At 40.6% G+C, this 19,714-nt stretch overlaps 1 protein-coding gene across 1 annotated transcript in view; it reads right to left on the bottom strand.

Moving 5' to 3' along the window:
* Positions 1 to 19,714, bottom strand: part of brinp1 (bone morphogenetic protein/retinoic acid inducible neural-specific 1) — a 79,777-nt gene that overhangs the window by 5,670 nt on the left and 54,393 nt on the right. The window contains exons 5-7 of the mRNA XM_061294082.1: positions 14,899 to 15,004; positions 2,995 to 3,231; positions 1,732 to 1,954 (exon numbers count right to left, since the gene is read on the bottom strand). Of these exons, the coding sequence (XP_061150066.1) occupies positions 1,732 to 1,954; positions 2,995 to 3,231; positions 14,899 to 15,004 (566 nt within the window). The remainder of the gene's footprint in view (positions 1 to 1,731; positions 1,955 to 2,994; positions 3,232 to 14,898; positions 15,005 to 19,714) is intronic.

Here is a 19,714-nt window from a genome sequence, read left to right as displayed (position 1 = left end):
TTTTCAGTATTGTGAAACTTATTTCTGCAATAAAAATAATGCTGGTGAAGTACTACCAACCTTACTAACTCAGACGAGTTAACAGTTTAACCATATGCAAGGAACCAAACCCTGTTGCAGGTAGCAATCTGCCAGCAATCAGCAGGAATGATACATGTATTCTATTTTTAGCATGAAATGTTACAAGAGACTTAATCAAATGAGCATCTATCTATCTATCTATCTATCTATCTATCTATCTATCTATCTATCTATCTATCTATCTATCTATCTATCTATCTATCTATCTATCTATCTATCTATCTATCTATCTATCTATCTATCTATCTATCTATCTATCTATCTATCTATCTATCTGTCTATCTGTCTATCTGTCTGTCTGTCTGTCTGTCTGTCTGTCTGTCTGTCTGTCTGTCTGTCTGTCTGTCTGTCTGTCTGTCTGTCTGTCTGTCTGTCTGTCTGTCTGTCTGTCTATCTATCTATCTATCTATCTATCTATCTATCTATCTATCTAGTTAGTTAGTTGGTGCGGACACTGATAGTATTCGATAGCAACTCGTTATCATCTAACTATAACTATCACGGTTTAGCCAAATTAATGATGAAGAAATGTCTTGAAAAATGAGAAAAACTTGGTATTTGGACAGTGTTGTTGCATGACTGGAATGACGCTTTGGCAACTGTTGATGACGCTTACCAAAAGAAGCTCTAAGTAGGGGAAGTGCACGCTATCTTTGATAACACTTGAGAAGCCAACTCAGGCGAGGGACTAGTGACAATCTAAGTGCTCATTTTCAGAACGAGTACCGTAAATTCCGGACTATAAGCCGCACCGGACTATAAGCCGCACCAGCTAAAATTGGGGGATATTTTAGTTTTTTTCTTATATAAGCCACACCGGACTATAAGCCGCACGTGCACACGCGTCTTTTTACAAGGAAAAACTGTTCACAGAAAGCCTTTTTAAAGTTTAACATGTCTTTCTAAACACTGCCTGTGACGAAGGGTTTAGAGCCCTTTGACGCAGGTCACCTAGCATGCATTCCTACTAAAGCTCATAATAGTCACAAGCAACACAGCCAGAATAAGCAGCAGCCATAGTAGTGTTTCAAAATAGTATTTTTGTTGTTGTTTTTTTCTTCAAGATACCGCACTGTATAAAAGTGATCAAGTCATCACAAAAATCACGAAAGAAATCCTTATATAAGCCGCACCTGACTATAAGCCGCAGGGTTCAAAATTTTGGAAAAAAGTCGCGGCTTATAGTCCGGAATTTACGGTAAATCAATATTTCACCACTTTCAACTTGTACAGTGACGCCCTCATCACAGAACGCCGTTTTATATTTTGGGGTATTTGATGTCATGTCAGGCGCCGGCGCACCGGCGTAGTGGAGGCTCTCAAGCTGCAAGAGCAGGGAAGTGGTGGCAGATGTGTGCAATGACCTTTAGACAACACTCCCAGAGCTGCATTTGCTTTTATAGACAAGTGAGGTAGGCATGTGCAAACCTCGGCACTAAGTCGACGTGATGGACACAAATAACATAGCCATAATTTATAATGGATGACGTTCTTTTAAAGCGCGCAAGTGCGACGCAGTGGCTGCCCCCCCACCCCAAAAAGTGGACATTTATTTCTTCTGAAATAAGTAAGTGCATTGTCACCTCGAACCTTGGGGTTTTTAAGCATAAAAAGTTGAGTGTGTTCTGTCAAGATTGTATTTCTACCCACCTTTCCCTGGGCATCTGGTGGTTGGGATTGTGGTGACAGCGGATGCTGAGGCCAAAGAGCTTGCGGGCAGTGCGCTGGATCTTGATCCGCTGGACCTCTAGGGAGCTCTGGAGCAGCCTGTAGCGAGCCTGCAGGTCCCAGTCGCTACCCCACAGCAAGTGCACGCTGTTGATGGGCAGGAAGTGAGTGGAGGGCAGCCTCTTCAGGAAGGACTTGAACTCATCTGGAAAAACAGAGAGGCATGGGGGGGGCATGTATTCGTTTATTCTTAGACTCTTAGTTTTGTGAAGATTTGAAAGTAGTTTTGTCATGGACTCCTTCTCACTCCATGTCAACCCTTACGTCATTCAGAAGCTCCACAATTAAATTGCTTAATACACATTACATCACTATTTTTTTTTTCCGGGATATCAACTGCTGGCACTGCTTGGCACGACCTTCAGTTAACTACGATAACCCAGCAAGCTGAAAGGACCGAAAGTTAGACACCTTCCACACTCGACTCCTCTCCATACTTCAACAGAGTTGAACAGCTTTTTTTCTTTGCCCCAGCCTCGGCGGAGACGTTTCTCAGAGTTTTGCCTCGTCCTCCCGAGGCTTGTCAGATCCGCTTTGCTCGTTTGCTTCAGAGATATCAGAATCCTTCTCCTCCACCCAGTGTTCACTGATGTCACACGCCACCCTCAACGGGAATGTCGGCTCACGATTAAGGAACGTCTGAATCCGACGCCCTTAAAAAGACCTTTAACACGTCACTTTCTCCTGCCGGGTCGACAGCTGCTACGTTATGTATGCGATGGAAACGAACAGATCTGCTCCTTAATAGAAATTCCTAGAAACACCAAAATGTAGGGATGGTTTATCAAACCGAAAACACGACGAGGACAGGTTCTTCCTGAAGTGCCTAATTTGCGTGAAGATGTTGATATTTACTAGAACAGATGTGCTCAGATAACGTGTTTTGACTTGGTGAAGCAGCATGTGTTTCATTACATACGGTTATTTGCATGCCTGAGTAAAAAACTGTCAGCGAGGCGGGTCATGTCTAGTTTAAATTTGACAGTAGCTGCCGTGTTATTCAGAACACCTTGTAAACTGCATTCTCCGTTCCTGCCATATACAATCTCTGATCTGACTTGAGAGATTTGGTCCTAATGTCTTACCTAATTGTCCATGTACCCTGAAAGTAGCTAATGACTGAAATGATGAACTCAGTTTAGCAAACTACAAAACTCCGTTCTTAAAAAATAAAATTCTACTCACCGGAGTTCTCAAATTCTTTGTAGGAGGACGCCCACGACTCAGCCATGCTCAGCATGGTGTTCTCCATGATCTGGATGTCGGTGATGGGACAGTTGCACTGGGGATACTCGTCGCCACATTGGCAGATGCATTGGTTGTTGCGGCACAGGTACTCTCCTTCGCCGTTACACATGATGTAGCTCAGAGCTGACTGGACAAACTTCTCCTGAAGGTACTCTGGGAAAATCACCTGAAGACCTTGAAAAGACCAACATAAAAGTCGATGTATGGGAGATTATCTTATATTATATGGCAATGGAAAAAAAGGATTAACCAGTAGTTTGATGATTGTGAATGTTTTGCATGTGGGGAAATAAATGGCAGTGTCCTTTCAGTGCACTCAATTATTTGTCTAAAGGACGTGCTTCAGACGTTCTCAATGTTCAACATGAGCTGACACCTTTGTACGGGCTTCACTCTCAGTATGACAGCTTTCACTTGTGATTGATGCCTCCCGTTGAGTGTACTGCCGTTTTATTTGATAATTACCACACAATCGCCGCCCCGCCATTATAAGCAAAGTTTGTGTATTTCACAAAACTAGTCAACAGATTTCTGTGCATTGCATATCAACATAGTAAGCAGATGACTCACACAAGTGGAAGAGGCCATTTGCACTGTCTCCATTTCCTATAAAATCAGGGCGGTCAAGGCATACACAGTGCTTGACATTGCAGAAATTGACTCGCTGTGCATGACATTGGCGCACATGAGGTGCATATAAACTGCAAGATCTCCCCTTGCGGATGATGTAGGGAACCACTGGCTGTCTTGTTATTCTTGAAAAAATATGCTGATTATATTTCAGTTGTATATTCATTGTCATTTATTGCAGTTATTTTCTTTCTTGCAAAGACAAACTGCTATGCTACAGTACTGTAATAAAATATGACTGCACTTGAGTCCTGTTCATATTGATCCATAAGTGTCTTTTTAGTTTGGTATATAAACTAAAGGCGAACAAATGGAAACAGAAGTCCATTTCGACCCATCTTACCATCTCTCAACGTATCATTTCTGGACTCTGGGCCAATTGATGTCTCACAGGAGATCTCACAGAAATGAAGGCTGTGTGGCAGTAAAGCCTTTTTCTTCAATCCAGTGCCTGAAAATAAATCCCCGGCTCTACAACCCAGTGGACTGGAAAAAAAACTAAATAGGTTTTTTTCTTGCCCTTTTTGTATGGAACATTGGGAAAGCAATATATATATATATTTTAATCGGTTTTACTTGAGCACAAATGTCGCCTCAGCAGAAAATATGCACGCAGGAACCACAACATAACATCGCACTGATGAATGTTTTTTTTCCCTCTTCGATTTTCCACTCATGCATTATTTTCACCAAAAGGTGAAAAAAGTAATCAATTTATGATGAATCAATGTAATGAATGGGGAGAGCAAAGGCTTTAATACACTTGAATAATTTGCCGATAAACTGTCATACAGTGTTTCCGTTGTGTGCACACTTCAATTAGAGCTACTTATTTTCACTCGCTAAAAAAAATGTTCATGCAAAAACTGGGATGGCTAAAAGTTAATTAGAATGTTCATATTCAACAATATTAAGCATACGCCGCATATTTTGCATGCTGAGATGAACATTTAATTTCCTGAAACCTGCTTGGAACACTAAAATACCAACTATAACCAGTCAGCGGTGAGTTAAATGGGGGCCAGCATCATTGGCTAAGTGTTTTTATTTATAGAGGTTCATTAGAGTTCCCGGTGAACTCTAGCCTATCCCTAAAAAGATAACAATAACACGTCCCCTTTATTACGAGAATATTTAATAAAGATGTTGGAACAGCAACACTTTAACTCTATTTTAATTATTCCCTATTGACAAAAAAAACATTATCGCCAAAATAGGAGCAAGATTTACAAGATTGTACTCTAATTTCTGCAGTAAAAGCCGCTACCCCCAACCGCACAATGATTGTTGCCCGTCAGCCCGATGGGGTGGGGTGAGGGGGAAGGTCGGGTTCTGGAAATAGCAAAGTGGATGGATAACTCACGGTGTGACCACAAAAGACTCAAATTGCACAGGCCTTTTTCGTCCTCCATCAGGCCTGTCTGTGGCCCCCAGATCCAATATTCATTTAGCTTGATGTATTCCTGGACTTGAAACTTTAATGTGATTTGTGGGACAATCCAGATGGCAAGTTCACGGATCAACGCCGCTCACTGGTGGAGTCGGGTGCCAGCGGGGCCCACCGCACAATAACACAGAGTGCCTACCCTTCTCCTTCCTCTGACCATACTTCACGAACGCCGAGCCTCACGTCAACCTGCGTCACTTCAGCTGCTGTCCACTCTTTTCGCTCGCCGACTTTGTCTCTCCTCTTTGCACTTCTGTCTGACTTCATTACGCTCACTTTTGCTCCCGCCGCGCACCTCCACGTGGCCTTTGGTTCACTCCATCACTCACTCCGGTTTCTTCACCTCTCGCGCTCTTCCCCAACTACACTCGATCACTGTGCATCGACTCAGTTACTGGAAATGTGATGTCTTGTCCTCACACCCCCTTTCTACGAAAATCTCTCGGCAGCTCTTGTTGCTGCAGCGTGACACAGACCGCCCGCTAAGGCTTATACGTTTGTCACGATCTGAATCACCTTCAATGTCATTGCGCTGTAAAAAAACAACAACAACAGAATAGTCTTGTATAACCCTAAAAACTTTGCCCACGCTCACCCTCGCATAATGTCGACATAGTGTACCTAAAATGATCTTAACTAATATTTCCAATAGACGCTACACGTCATAATGCCAAAACATTCTTTTGCCGACAAGGCATCTTTTTTCAGTTTGTGACTAATATGTGCCTCGGCTCAATAAGGTTGCGAACCATTGTTCTAAATCGAAGGGTGGTGCTGAATTGCAAAGCATTTTTGCCTATGCCATCAAATGTGGGTATAGTATGATGTCAAAGTTTTTATGGGATTTGCATATAAAAGCGAGCGCAAGGGTTCCGCGCTGCTTTATTTTCTATTATTTGCAAGAGGAAAATATTGACCTTAAAGGCCCCGTTGTAAATAGCACTGAAGTCAATAAAGATTTAATTCTATCCACTGAGTGATGACAACGACCATGAACTCCATTGTGACTTTGCCTTTCCATTCTGTCTCCTTGTGGCGTGCACTATTTTCAAATGTTGATAGATAGGGGTGAGGTGGAGGGGAATTGTGAGGGGGGTCAGCGCTTGTAACTGCAAAGCGGTCGCCTGCTTATTGCAATGCCACGCTTCGCCTCATAAATCAGCGTTTCATTACAGATTAATTGACCATTGTGCGGCCCGCAATTTTGCTAAATAATCATTGCTTAATCCACTGACGCAATAAAGTGCATTTACATGAATGGGAAGGTGAAGAGGGTGGTGGGGGAAGCATATAATGAAGATTGGGGGTTATCATTATCTCACCCAAAGACCTCGGATGTGGATTACTGCTTCTTGCATTTTTCTAGGTTGACGAGCAGGCACTCTGGTCTGCCAGTGGAAGCTTTAAACCACCAGAGGGGGGTGGGGCATATCATTGGAAGATTTGCTGTGTCGGCTCATTTTGCACACATCTGTGCAGCCAAAGCTGCTATTTATCCACTTTTCATTTTTATTCCGTAAGACTCTCTCCGAGCGTCACTGGAGCTCAGAATAGCACTTTTGAAAAACTTTCAGAGTTTCAGCATTTAGGTATGGTGAGTAGATTATTGAAGATTATCATAAATGTTTTCAGCGAGCAGCTTGTGTTGTCAAACGAGGAAGGTCCAACTCCGACGATCTTAACCTGAGAGACTAAGAATTGCAGCGGACAGTTTTGAAAATATTCCAAGCCTTCATTTTCAGTACAATCATTTCAAGTGGACATACGTACATAGATGAGGAGATGACGTTATAGTATGATGTATTAGTTAAAAAAGTAAAATATGCTCTCCCCCCCCCCACACACACACACACCAAGCATGCACACTCCAACATACGTAGTTAGCCCAGATTGCTTATTAAAGCAATTGTGAGATTGGAGGAGGGCAGAGCTGTCCGTGGTACTTGATGAGCTGTCCGCACAGCCAACAGATGAGTCACACAAGCACGCAGTAAATGTGAAATAGTAAAGCCGCCTCTCGTCTTTTATTCTACATCCACCATCTCAGATGGTAGTAGAAGTCTGTCATTTTTCTCCAAAGTAACAACAACAGTGAGCCATAAAAGGCATGTTCAGACTGCATTACAAAGATAATGTCAGTGTTACGCATTAGCCAGAAATAAATGGGCAATTTAACAAAATTACAATTGGGATAGTGTGGGGGGGGGTAGCAATATCATGAGGAGGAAGTTTCAAATTAATAAACAGTAAAAGGGCATAAATTGAGCGATTACTGCTGAAATTACTGGAGCAAGAGCTCCATTCTTGTTTCTATTTAATGTGACTAACATGCATTTTGGCAGCAGAGTGTCAAGTGCTTGGTATATCTGCCTCTGAAGCTAGGCCTTTTTAGGTTCAAATGATCTGAAATTACAGTAAATTTAGAGGAATACGAGAACAAATGTGAAAAAGTCGTTATAACTTAAAGAAATAATGTAGCATAAGAATTTCAGCGAGACTAAAGTAGCAATGTGGTAAAAATGTAATTATGGCAAAACCGTATTTCTGGTAGTAACTTCTACACTAAACTATTTTATTACAAACATGTTCATAGTTTGAGCAGTTCCTTGCCACGTGTCCCTGAACAGCTGTAGCGGCTCTAGCGCACATGCGTGTCAGCACACACGAACATGCACACTCACTCGTCAAAGGTCTTGCAGAAATCACACGTTTTACAAGTACCCCGTAGAAATGGGGGGGGGGGGGGGCTCCTGCCCAATGTCAAGCTTTGACGTTTCCGCTACGCCTCTAAAAAGGTATGTCCGCTCTCAAAGTATCACGATAACGCTGGCAGATCAAACGCTTATACTGACTGTGGACATTTATTGGGGGAACTCAACTTTAGATGCTCTCCAGTGCACAAATCATTTTGCACATTGAGATGTTTTAAGCCAAATAACCAACTGTGATGTACAAATGACAATTAATAAAGAAGTTGATTTGCTAATTTAGGCATTCTGTCAGGCCTGATGATCATAGGGAAAAAAAAAAACACTGCAAGAAAATATTCTGTCACATCTGTTATGTCAAAACAAAACTAGTTCGACTACGACAGTGGGCAACTTGCAAAGGAATTTACTTGCTTCAGTTTTGGGTTGTCTGCTTTTTTCATTGCAATTAAAAATGTGAAGTGGGCAAAATAACAGAAGATCGTGGAATCTACATAATATGGTAAATATGATGTATTATTTGTAATTGAAGGTTCAGACATTTCTGTCAAGATTTTAATTAGGAATAATTCAATCAGTAAGTACAATCTGGTGCCCAGCCTTGGTGGAATATTTTTTAAAATATTTTAAGAAGCGAAATATTTCACTTGATCTCAAGTTCAACTAGTGTCAAAATGTCTATTGCTTCCCTACAACTGGGATTGCGATAGTAATTTGGTGTGGCACATTAATGTGCGCTTTGTTTGTTTCTCCTGACTCCAGATTGACCCTTGAGAAGCGTTCTCAATATCAGTTGGAGTGGAATTTAAATTCCTCCAGAGATCTAAAAGGTAAAAGGACTCCATTGAAGCTCAGATGGAAATTACAAGTAGTTAAGTGGTCGGGATTTTAATTGTACACAAACGTTTTGCTGTGTTGGCGAGAAAGAAATCTCATTTACCATTTAACATCATATAGAAATGCAATACGGTAATATTTCATCACAATTGAGCAATGCAGAAAATCTTCAATGCAACTGTGAAAATGCTCCTTCCATACAAGAGAGTCTGTTCCAAATTCAAACTCGGGTCCTCTCGACTATGAAGCAGACGTGCTAGCCATTAGTCCCTCGTACTGTCCTGAGTTGAAAAAGTAATTGAAGAAAATCAAAGGGGCATGAGTAAGGTAAAAAAAAAAAGCCATTATCCGACAGCGAGCCAATCACTGTCAATAAGGCCATCATAAATTAGAAGCGCAACAAAAGCAGAGTAGTTTGTCTTCCTCGACACGTGCTTTCTCTCACCAGGCTCTTCTCTGCATTTTCTCAAGAGTCTATCTCGGAAGACCCATGAGCCTATCGCGTAAGATTTATGAATATGTTCCAATAGCCTGAGCCAACAGTTTTCAAAGTGGTGAAGTGAAAATAAATTAAAGTGGCCCTGTAGGCTATTCGTGAGCGGCGTGATGAATTAGATACTCATTGCACTGTCGCTCCATCGTCGTCCCTTTTTTTTTTTTCCTGAGGAAGAATGCTGCAAACACAAACATAAAAATTAATTTCTTTTACAACGGACGTGTTGAGAAATTGATTTGTAGGCTTACTCATGGTGGAAAATAATTAGCATCTTGTTTTCTCTTGGAATTTTTCATTTCATGGAACCAATTGCTGAGGATTTCTTCCACGAATGATCATATACAGTAAATCTTGAGAGGTATTGAAGCATCTCATAGAGAGCTCCATGTAACCGAACCACCGTATTGATTTCCATTATTAAAACATGCGACCCTTTGCCCGGAGAACTGATAAGAATGGGATCATTTACAAGATGGATGGCTGCACCCGATTTCTACTCAAACACGGCAAAAGCCCCTCCACTACCCGTTGAAATCTTCTCCGACTGACCTGCGGGTCAGGCTTCAATTGGAAGTGGTCAATCAAGGGTAAGTTTCCATTCAGGCTGGCACGGCCATAAATCTCCTCCTCCTGGCTCACTCTTGCCAAACGCGGGCTGTCATTTGTGTGTAAGTGCTAGCTCACTCTTGTGTCACAATGTAACCTGTTCGTGGTGGTAGGTCATTCTTTTATTTTGTTTTGGTTTTAGAAAAGCACTTGCGATAAGCAGTTAGACTGTGATGAATTGTTCTTGTCGGGTTTCAATCTCATGTTTTATACAGTATATATTTTCCAAATGATAAAATACAATCTACCGTATTTTCCGGACTATAAGTCACAGTTTTTTTTTCATAGTTTGCCCATGGGTCCGACTTATACTCAGGAGCGACTTATGTGAGAAATTATTAACACATTATTATATCACTTCACATGTTCATTTTACACTAAACCGCAAGAGGGCGCTCTAGCCCTGTGGAATAATTGGAACTGCAACTGACGATGAGTCTGATGTAAGGCACGTAAAAGAGGAAAAGACGCATCTTCTCCCTCTGGAGTTAGCGAAGTTGTTCAAAAGTGACACAGACGATGAAGATGTCATTGGATATAGTGATTTGGAGTGACGGGGATGGTTCGGTAAACTTGTTAGCATGTTATTTATGCTATAGTTATTTGAATAACTCTTAATATGTGACATCAGGCACGCTCACAGTTCATTGTTTGTGTTTAACGTTTGCATGCCGTACAGTTATTCATTCTTTCTTTTAAATTGCCTTTCAAGATGACATGTCTGTTCTTGGTGTTGGAATTTATCAAATAAATGTCCCCCAAAAATGAATAGAACTAAATACTTGTGCGTATTTAAGTGTTTTTATTTATGTTGAGTGTTCAGAGCCTTGGAAAGCTGCCGAGTCATTCTCATGACCTATCACGAAGCAGCAATACGTTCTCAAAGTAGTTTCCGCGTGATAACATGCTCTAATGACCGTCTGCGTAGTCGTTACTGAATGTCGAACATGCCCGAATATGAAAGAAACTTTTTAGCCGCTACATTAAGCTGACATCAATAAAAATCTTGAGCTTGAGTGATCAAAGCTGCGTGAAATGTATTGTGAGAACAAAAAAAAGACACACTTGCAGCGTCATCCTTAATTTGGATGATTCGTTGATAGAAAAAAAAGCAGCTGTTGGTTGAATATGCCAGCTATTTTAAATCTGCAGAGGCATGTACGAGGACAGTGTGTTGGCTTTGATAGACTGCGCCATTTGTGTTCAAGTCCAAGAGCATATTCTCATCTATATCTAAGTGCAGGCAGGAGGCACATCCAGGGAGTGTCATATCCGCATTGTGTTATCAGTGGCTCGCAGCCGAGCCCGCTTCTAAAAGACCACAGAGACCACCAGGGTGAAAGAAAAACACATTTCCTTTTGAATATTCCCATGCTTTGTCTATGATGTTCGTCTGAAATGTCTCCAGGGTGGACTAAAAAGTCATTTTCTTTGCTATGTTTGCTTTTCATCTTGCACCTGACCTTGTATGCGGCTTGAATGTTCGGTGAGAACGGTGGCTTAGTACATATAGTGACTTCCAGACAGGCCATTTTGCTCCATTGAATGAACGTCGGCTTTGCCAGGCGACATCCACTTGAAAAAATAATTACAGTTGTCATTTCTGTTCCTTAAATTAGATTAAGATGGCAAAGCTTCACAAAATCATGACATGTGTTCCTAGCCCATTGAAAAGCACTGAAAATGTATCTTTACATAAACTATTGCAAAGATTTCAAGATATCATAATAGACGACGCTTATTTTTTATCCCTTTTCAAAGCATTCACATCCTTTCACATCCTTTATTTTTACACACACGTTTTCTGCTAAATGAAAAGATGAATGCGTGTTCCTCTCAATGACAAGAAAGTGTAGTGTGTCTTTCATGGCCAAATCCTCAAGACATAATCGGGGAAAATGAAATCAAAATGTCATTTATGATAGATTAAAGATTAAAGTCCTAATGATCGTCACACACACATCTGGGTGTGGTGAAATGTGTCCTCTGCATTTAACCCATCCCCGTGGGATTTTAATCCATCCCCTGGGGGAGAAGGAAGCAGTGAGCAACAGCGGTGCCGCGCTCGGGAATCATTTGGTGATCTAACCGCCCAATTCCAACCCTTAATGCTGAGTGCCAAGCAGGGAGGCAATGGGTCCCATTTTTAGAGTCTTTAGTATGACCGGGCCGGGGTTTGAACCCACAACCGTCCAGTCTCAGGGCGGACACTCTACCACTAGGCCACTGAGCTGCATATGCATTTTTAATTGCCAACCTTTATCTTCCTATTTCAATTTGGTCTTTATACGCATCGTGTCTTTTACCAATTCCACGCGCCGGTTTCTGAAACTAATTCAATTTAAAACTTTCTCCATGTACAAAATATGTTCATAATGATCAATATGACACTTTAAAACAAACTGTTCTGCTCTCCACCTTAGTGCAGCAGTTGGAGGTTAAAGTGCTCACTTAAGGGGCATCCCAATGGTGTTAATGATGAGGTAAAATTCTTGTTTTTTTGTCTCCAATGTTCCACAGTCCATGAGGCTATGACCTCAAGATGGCTAACCTTTGGGTCGACCGTTGCTGCTCTGAACGTAATGTCATGATACAAAAAGATTGGATTTACTCAGAACGTATGCTGAATAATAACTTGCTGTGCTCAAAAATTTATTCCAATGATTTTATTTACTTATTCCTAAAATATTATTTATTCCTATAATGGTCCACCATATTACAAATGAACTTTCAAAGATGCCATGATCTCGGAGCCTGTTTGTAGGTGCATGTGGCTTGATTTTTTGTCTAAATGGCGCTTGAATACTTTTGCATTCAAACTCAAGAAATATAGACAGATGTATTATTTCTAATGAGCAGCCAGCCCAGTGTCATATTTTTTCTTTGGGATACTTTGCTTTCCTTTATGATGTCAAAAAAAGATGCCTTTGAGAGTTTTTCTAAAGGGGGAGCATTAACTATAAAGACCAGCGACTCATTTTTCCTCAAAGAAGAAAAAAACCCATAAGCAAAACCGTGAAATGGCTCTAAGGGGTTCAAAAGTTTGTCCAGATGGTCAAAGCTTCCACTTTTTTTTTTTCTTCTAAGCCAAAGAAATAAAGCATCTGTCAGTTTCAGTGAGATTAATCAAACTCTTTTCCGAATTGTACTGAGAGCGATATCCAAGAAGAGGCTTGTAACCTTTCTTATCAAAGTGTTAATTATGCGCCAGCACACTTTTGGTATTTTTATCCAAGCCCTTCTGACATAATGGGAGGCAATGTGGAAATTTATTCCGGCACTTTGTTTCATGGAGTGGCCTCATACTTCTTGGACGAGAATCAGTCATGACATAACATCAGCTTTTTCGCCTAGACCTTCAAAATGAAGAACTTAGTACTATGCTCATCATTTATTGCTTGTATTGTTGTAGGAATCATCACAAAAGTGAATTTTGTATCGCTTTTCCAGTTCCAGTAATTTCCATTTGACCAAACAAAGCACACCACAAGAGCACTGGCAGAGGAACTCTGTGATCACAGCCTGAAAGCAAACCTGGGTTGAAGCCTTTATGTTTCGTCTTAAAAGATTTTCATTCTCTTCCTCTTGGAATCCAATCTATTGTTGTGTTCTGGGAAGAATACAAAATAAAGAGTCTGTCTAACCTTACGGATTGAATCACCACATCATAGATCACACAGCTGTTATGAAACAAATCCATCCAACAATAGGTCAGTGCAAAGAGGCCAAGAATATTGTCAGTGACCTCCTCGTAAGGTCAAAATAATAACACAATAAGACAAGGTTTAAAATATATATATATATATATACTGTCCAAAAGCTTAAATCGGATCAACATGAGTTTAGTTTGGGCTAAATCAAATTTGAGTCAAGTGAACTGAGCAAATGAAAAGCTTTACAGATTTGATGTTCCCAAGAGAAGAATTTGCTGAGGGATGGACACGCAAACAATATATATAGTCGGGATAAAAGAAGACTAATTGCTACACGAGCACTAGCGCTCATGACAAAATGGGCGAATTAAATAGGTGGATGTCATTATTTCAGCAGCGCATACCTTCAAAGTGCTCCGCTGGGAATGGGCCTCTCTTTATGAGCTGTACAAAGTGCCATCGTGCCAAGCTTGTTGATAAAGTCAACCATCCACTTTTAATGAAGGAGGCCTCAAGCAAAATTTCACTCCTTTAGAAAAAAAACTTTTTGAGGTGAATTAGTTTGAATCTCAACAACTTCAATAGGAAGAGTTTAGATACTAATTGTTCTCATTTCTTATATCACCCAAATCCGCCACTTTCAGGCCTCTTTCGGATTCGGGCTATTTCCTACTTCATGTTTTTTTCTCTTCACTCTGCCATGACGCATTTTCAAATGGCGCCAAATGAACTGCATCTATTGAACAATGTAACGTCTTATTTGAGATACAGGTACCGTCAAGTCTGTCATCAACATCTGGGTAGAGGATGCCTACAAGAAAAAAGGAAGCTCATACTTGAGAGCAAGGCTCTTAGATGCTATTGAGTGAGGGATGACAAATCATTCCTTTCACAAATCTACTTAGCTCTCAGATTTTTAAGAGTACAAATAACGATCTCTCTGTGGCAACAAGAGGGGCTGGTCATGGGCACCACAACCGACAAAAATGCACCTTTTGAGAATTTCCAGCTCCTCGTAATCATCTAAACTCGGCAATATCAAAAGAAGCAATCATGCTGTTCAAATACTTGACCGCAGATTACGTGGCACTCCATCGTTGACTTCAATTGCATTTGTCTGCCCCCTTAATTACTTACGATTTTATAAAGACGAAAACCGCTGGAGTATTACAGTTGGATTCATTTTGAAAGAAATAGCACAACTGTTCCAGGGATATGTTTTCCCGAAAAAGGTTTCTTTGACACTTTTATACTTTGATAGAGAAGTAGATATTCAGTGATGTAGCAGGGGGTTACTGGAGTTGAATCACAATTTAGCAGTGGAATACAGTAATCAAGTCAACCGTAGGTGAAAGCTCCGATGCATCACTGTGCTCCATTTTGAAAGACAAAATGGAGTTTGCCCAGGCATGACAGTGTCAGACGGCATCCCCGACAGTTCATACAGACAGGCTTGTTGTTTACCTTGCAGATGAAGCTTGCTCTCGGGGCTCTGCAACAGGACGGAGCTGACCGAGTCCAGATTGTCGTAGCTGCTGCATCCTAACGGGCCGGTGCGTGTCTCTGTCACCTGACAATAAGATTGAAAAATGTTTTGCATTGATGCGTATCATTTTGTCCAAGTAGTTTTGTGCTGTGCTACACATTGTTTTGGAGCGGTTCATAGTCTTGTGGTTGACTGAGTGAAACCATTTGATTTATATTTTGGTGCTGTTTAGAGCAAAGGAAAAATGGAACGCTGACAAAAAACAATCAGGAAATATAAAATCCATTGGGATGCAAGAAAGCAGTTTGTGCTTCTCTGTCCTGGCTGCTTAATGCATTCTGGCTATAGGATTAAATAATGCAAATAAAATCTGCATTCCTCCTCTGTCCTCTTCATTTTTTCACTCCTTTGGGAGTCTCATTTAAAATCGAACCACTGACTCGATTTACAGCAAAACAAATGAAGATTGTCTTACTCGATTGTTATGTTCCATATGCTCAAGTGACAATGTTAAAAAATACATAATAGAACAAGAAAAACAAAATGAATGGGCTTTGTTACAGGAAGTTTTTATTTATTTATTTAATTTGTTGATGTTACGAATGTGTCTTTAAAATTGTTGACCCTGCAATTTGTTTATATGAGACAGGAGTACCTTTTTAGATTTCAGCAATACAGTAGTCGGCTGTGTAATGAATTGTCCCATCAGGTGTTGCCACAGTGAGTGACTCGTGATTTGTTTGGCACAGTAGCTGGGAGTCGAACCCGCTCGGGCACGTGCTTCGACACAAACGGTGCCCTTCATAAATATTCCTCGACAGTCGTAAAGGTTTTATCGGGGTCACAACTTGGAACAAATTACTATCAATACACTAAAATGAAAGTTTTTGTTGTGTAAGCGTCGAGAGGGAGTGTATGGGAACTATTATTATTTTTTGGGTGGGGTGGCAAATCCATCTATGTTTAACGACTTTCCCAAGCACATGTTCAAGAAAGTCTACGGGAAGACTGAGAAACAATGACCGTCGTTAAATCTTACAGCGTACATTTAAGCGCTGTTCCAGAGAGATTTGAGAAAGATGAACACATTGTTTGACATTAAACTGCTGGCGAAGGGCCCTAACTCGTCACTAAAGATGGGCTTAAAACACTTTTATGGGGGGCATCAATGGACATTATTCTCGAATAAAAAGCCAGAGTCAATGCCAAACAGCCGCACCAAGACATATAACAATGTCCTGACCCAGAAATGCCGTCAAGAAGAAATAATGGAGCGCTTCCGACGTGAAGAGGCTCCTTTTAATATACGACTTTCACGTCCGCCTTGGAAAAGGTTGTCCTTAAAAACTTAAGAGAGGGAATACAAAGTGAAGGACTATTAAGTAGTCTCAAATAGTACCTTTGAAAGGTTTGAAGGTAAATATATGTGATTAGAAATAAAAGTGCAAATTCACTGCACTGTGACGTGTGAATTAAATTCAACAAAAAGCAGACTGTAATCACGGGGAAAAGTTGATCACGTTGGACTTTTCTTTTTCTTTCATGTCGATCGTGCACCAGATGGTGTGCTGACATGCAAAAAATTAGACAGACGGGTTTCTTAGCCGCCTTATCAGGTCGTTAAGGCAGGCAAGGGAAAAAAAAAACGTGCAAAAAAAAAAAATCTGATAGGGAGAAACATAAAGCTTGTATTTTGGCATCTGACGATCGTAAGACACACTGTTGTAAAAGGATAGCGTTGTAATATTTAATTACATTTGCTGGTACTGGGATGCCTGAACACATTGTAGTAAAAGGGATGGATGGCTCGTCTCAGGAAGCTCGATTGGCAGCATTTTAAAAACGCCTCGGAAATTGAACACCTGTCTATTGTTGCCTTGTGCCATCAAACCGACTATCCAGCCTTAATTTCGTTATCAAACCTACAAATTCAATCAAATGTAGAGTAACATTTAATAAAAATGTTTCCAATTATTTCAGCCAGTCTACAACAGGAGGGTCAGCATTCGACAATCGAGAAAAAGGGGTCAGTGGCCTGTATTTTGTCTCAATAAAAACCTTGATGTTTACATCCCGCAAAGGGTAATGTGACACAAACTAGGCCATTAAAGCTAACAAGCAACAAAACGGTTGGTGAAATTGCATTTTTCCGTAAGGTCTGTCGCTGTATTACAAGTGTCTCCTATCCTTATTTGTCCACTAACAAAGGAGAAGAACAAACAGTGTTAATCTTGTAAAATTCAATATGATGATTGATTGTTCTGTGTGATTCATGATGAGATGCGAAATCACAGAAACTTTTTTGTCTTCGGTATTAAAGTAGTCTTTGTCAGCATAACATTCAAAAAGGACATTTGTCATTTCAACACTTTATGACACTGAATGACTGCAAGCGTCATCTTCTGTAGCAAATTTTGTCTTGATCCAACCATTGCTTCACAAAACACCATCTCATCTTTGCTACGATATTTGTCTTTGTAGTATCATTGCTTTATGATACAGAATGGCATTACTGCAACTTTCCTGTTATTTGTATTTGGCAGGAAATCAGTTCAAGACAACCTATTCTGAATGGTTATTTGTCTTGTCACAGTATCACAATATGTATATCTATGTACTATATAACAAATATATATAAGAAATCCAATCTTTGCATTTGGCCCACTGTGTCTCTTTGATACCACACATCTCAAATAAAATCTTTTTTATACAACAGATTTATGACTGTTTTTTTTTTTGTCTTTGTCACATCCCTGCACGATGAAACATGACACTACGGAACCTTTTATCTTCAGTATGAAGCGGTTCAGAAAATGGATGGATGGACATCACGCATATTTCACAGTACCACATTATATGACATCATCTTTCTCCTTTGCTCATTTTATCACTTAACGATACCATACGACTTATTTACATCTTTCCTCTCTGGTACGATACTTGTCTTGGTCAGATCTGAGCTTCACGATATGACATCATCTACCAGCAACTTTCCTCTTTGTTACACCATTATTTAAGTATATGACACTTTGTTACAGCAAGTTTCCTCTTGGTTATGATATTTGTGACACCAACAGTGCATGATATGATTCTGCTACTTTGTAGATTATTCCGGGAGGTTAATTTTACAATTACTTGTGTCCTTTAAAAAGTAATGTCACGTGGCAATGCGTATATTTATTTGTCCCTTGTCGCCTGCTCCCACCAGTCGGCAGAAACATGTTTACATTCATTGTCATCCACACGCATGCAACGCTAATACATGTGCATAAACATGAGCATGGTCATACACAGCTTTATGGATTAAAGTGCGGCCTTGATAATCTGCGGGACTTTTAGGAGAGCGTATGCGCCTCACTTCCTCTCTGAGCACACACCAGCAGATTATGAAAATGTGGAGTCTAAAGTAATAAAAATACAAGGAGCAATCAAACGACTGAAGTGGGCCTTGGGGGGGGACAGCGAAGGATTTGGATTATTAAGCGGAACACAACAGTGGAATCCCACCGGGCCACCGCTACCCACCCACCCCCGCCCGGCTATATCAAAGCCCACCGTTAGACAGAACGCAGAGTTCTGGAACAGCCTCGATAATTGTCATCTGTCGTCATGAAAGTGATCTTCACGCTGTAAATAAAACGATGCACAGGAGATCCAAAGTTTCCTCTGCAGTGAAGTGGCAAGATAAATAGCGCCTCGTATTCCCAGTTCGACAAATAATGACGAATGCTAAATTAATTCCAGCACTGTGCAAAAGTCTCAAGCCCTGGAGAAGATGCGCTCTAATGACCCTGTAAAACGAGAATGTCAGTTTATTTTGGGTTTATTTTAGTGACTACTAAATTTATTTTCTTGATGGCACACATATTACTTATTCTCAACTAAAAAAGTGAATAAGTGTCACTATTTGATTAGCCTTGGCCTACTTTGACCTACTTTAATGAGCACACAACTCTTACCAACAAACTGATGTCAACGCTTTTCAAAATTTGCCCCCCCCTCCCTCCGCATACATCGGCCTATTCACTCATACGCTCAACCTTTCCTTCGCGCACAATTTTAATTAGATACCAATTATAAATCTCATTAGGGCCTCAGCAGCTTGACAGTAAAAAGTGAACCGGGCACATTTGGCGGGGTAAACGCATGGCTCACGTCAAATCGCAACAAAGTGAGGATTCGCACAATTTCGACTCTCGGCGCCGCCGCCGCATTGTTTTGACAACCGGACGCTGCGGCGCACAGTGTCGTGGAGCGGCGCAAATGATACTCCATAATTGAAGTCTTGCTGCGCGAGTGTGAAAGATCGCAACCCTTGCGCCTAATTAGTAAGTTATTTCTTGTCAATGTACGAATTGTTAGACTGCATGCTGTAGGATTTCGGAATACAATAACACATTATGAGGAACAACATGGGGAAATGTGAATGTTCAAAAAATGGTTGCTGTTAAATTACATCCTTGTCAGCGCTTGTAATTAAAACTGCAAGCAACAACAAAAATGTTCCATTTGAAGAGGTGAAATAACGCTAAGTGATCATCAAACTTTCTATGTCATGTTTTGCTGCCCTTAGAAGGCTTTGGCTAAAACCAAATACCTTCACCATTAGTGTTGCTCATTCTGTGTACAGAAACAAAAGCAGCTGGATTGACCTCAACCAGTCATTGTGAATAAAGCAGAGGATCAGAAAATCATATTTTAGAAAGTAATTAAAATGAAATGAATATTATTCCAGACTGGTACACGGTTACTTCAGGGTGTCACCAGACTTCAACCCAATAAAAAAAAAAAAAA

This window comes from Syngnathus typhle, linkage group LG12, assembly GCF_033458585.1.
Source record: "Syngnathus typhle isolate RoL2023-S1 ecotype Sweden linkage group LG12, RoL_Styp_1.0, whole genome shotgun sequence".
Taxonomy (NCBI): domain Eukaryota; kingdom Metazoa; phylum Chordata; class Actinopteri; order Syngnathiformes; family Syngnathidae; genus Syngnathus; species Syngnathus typhle.
Note: the sequence above shows the minus strand (reverse complement) of the source record. Positions and strands in the feature narration are given on the sequence as shown.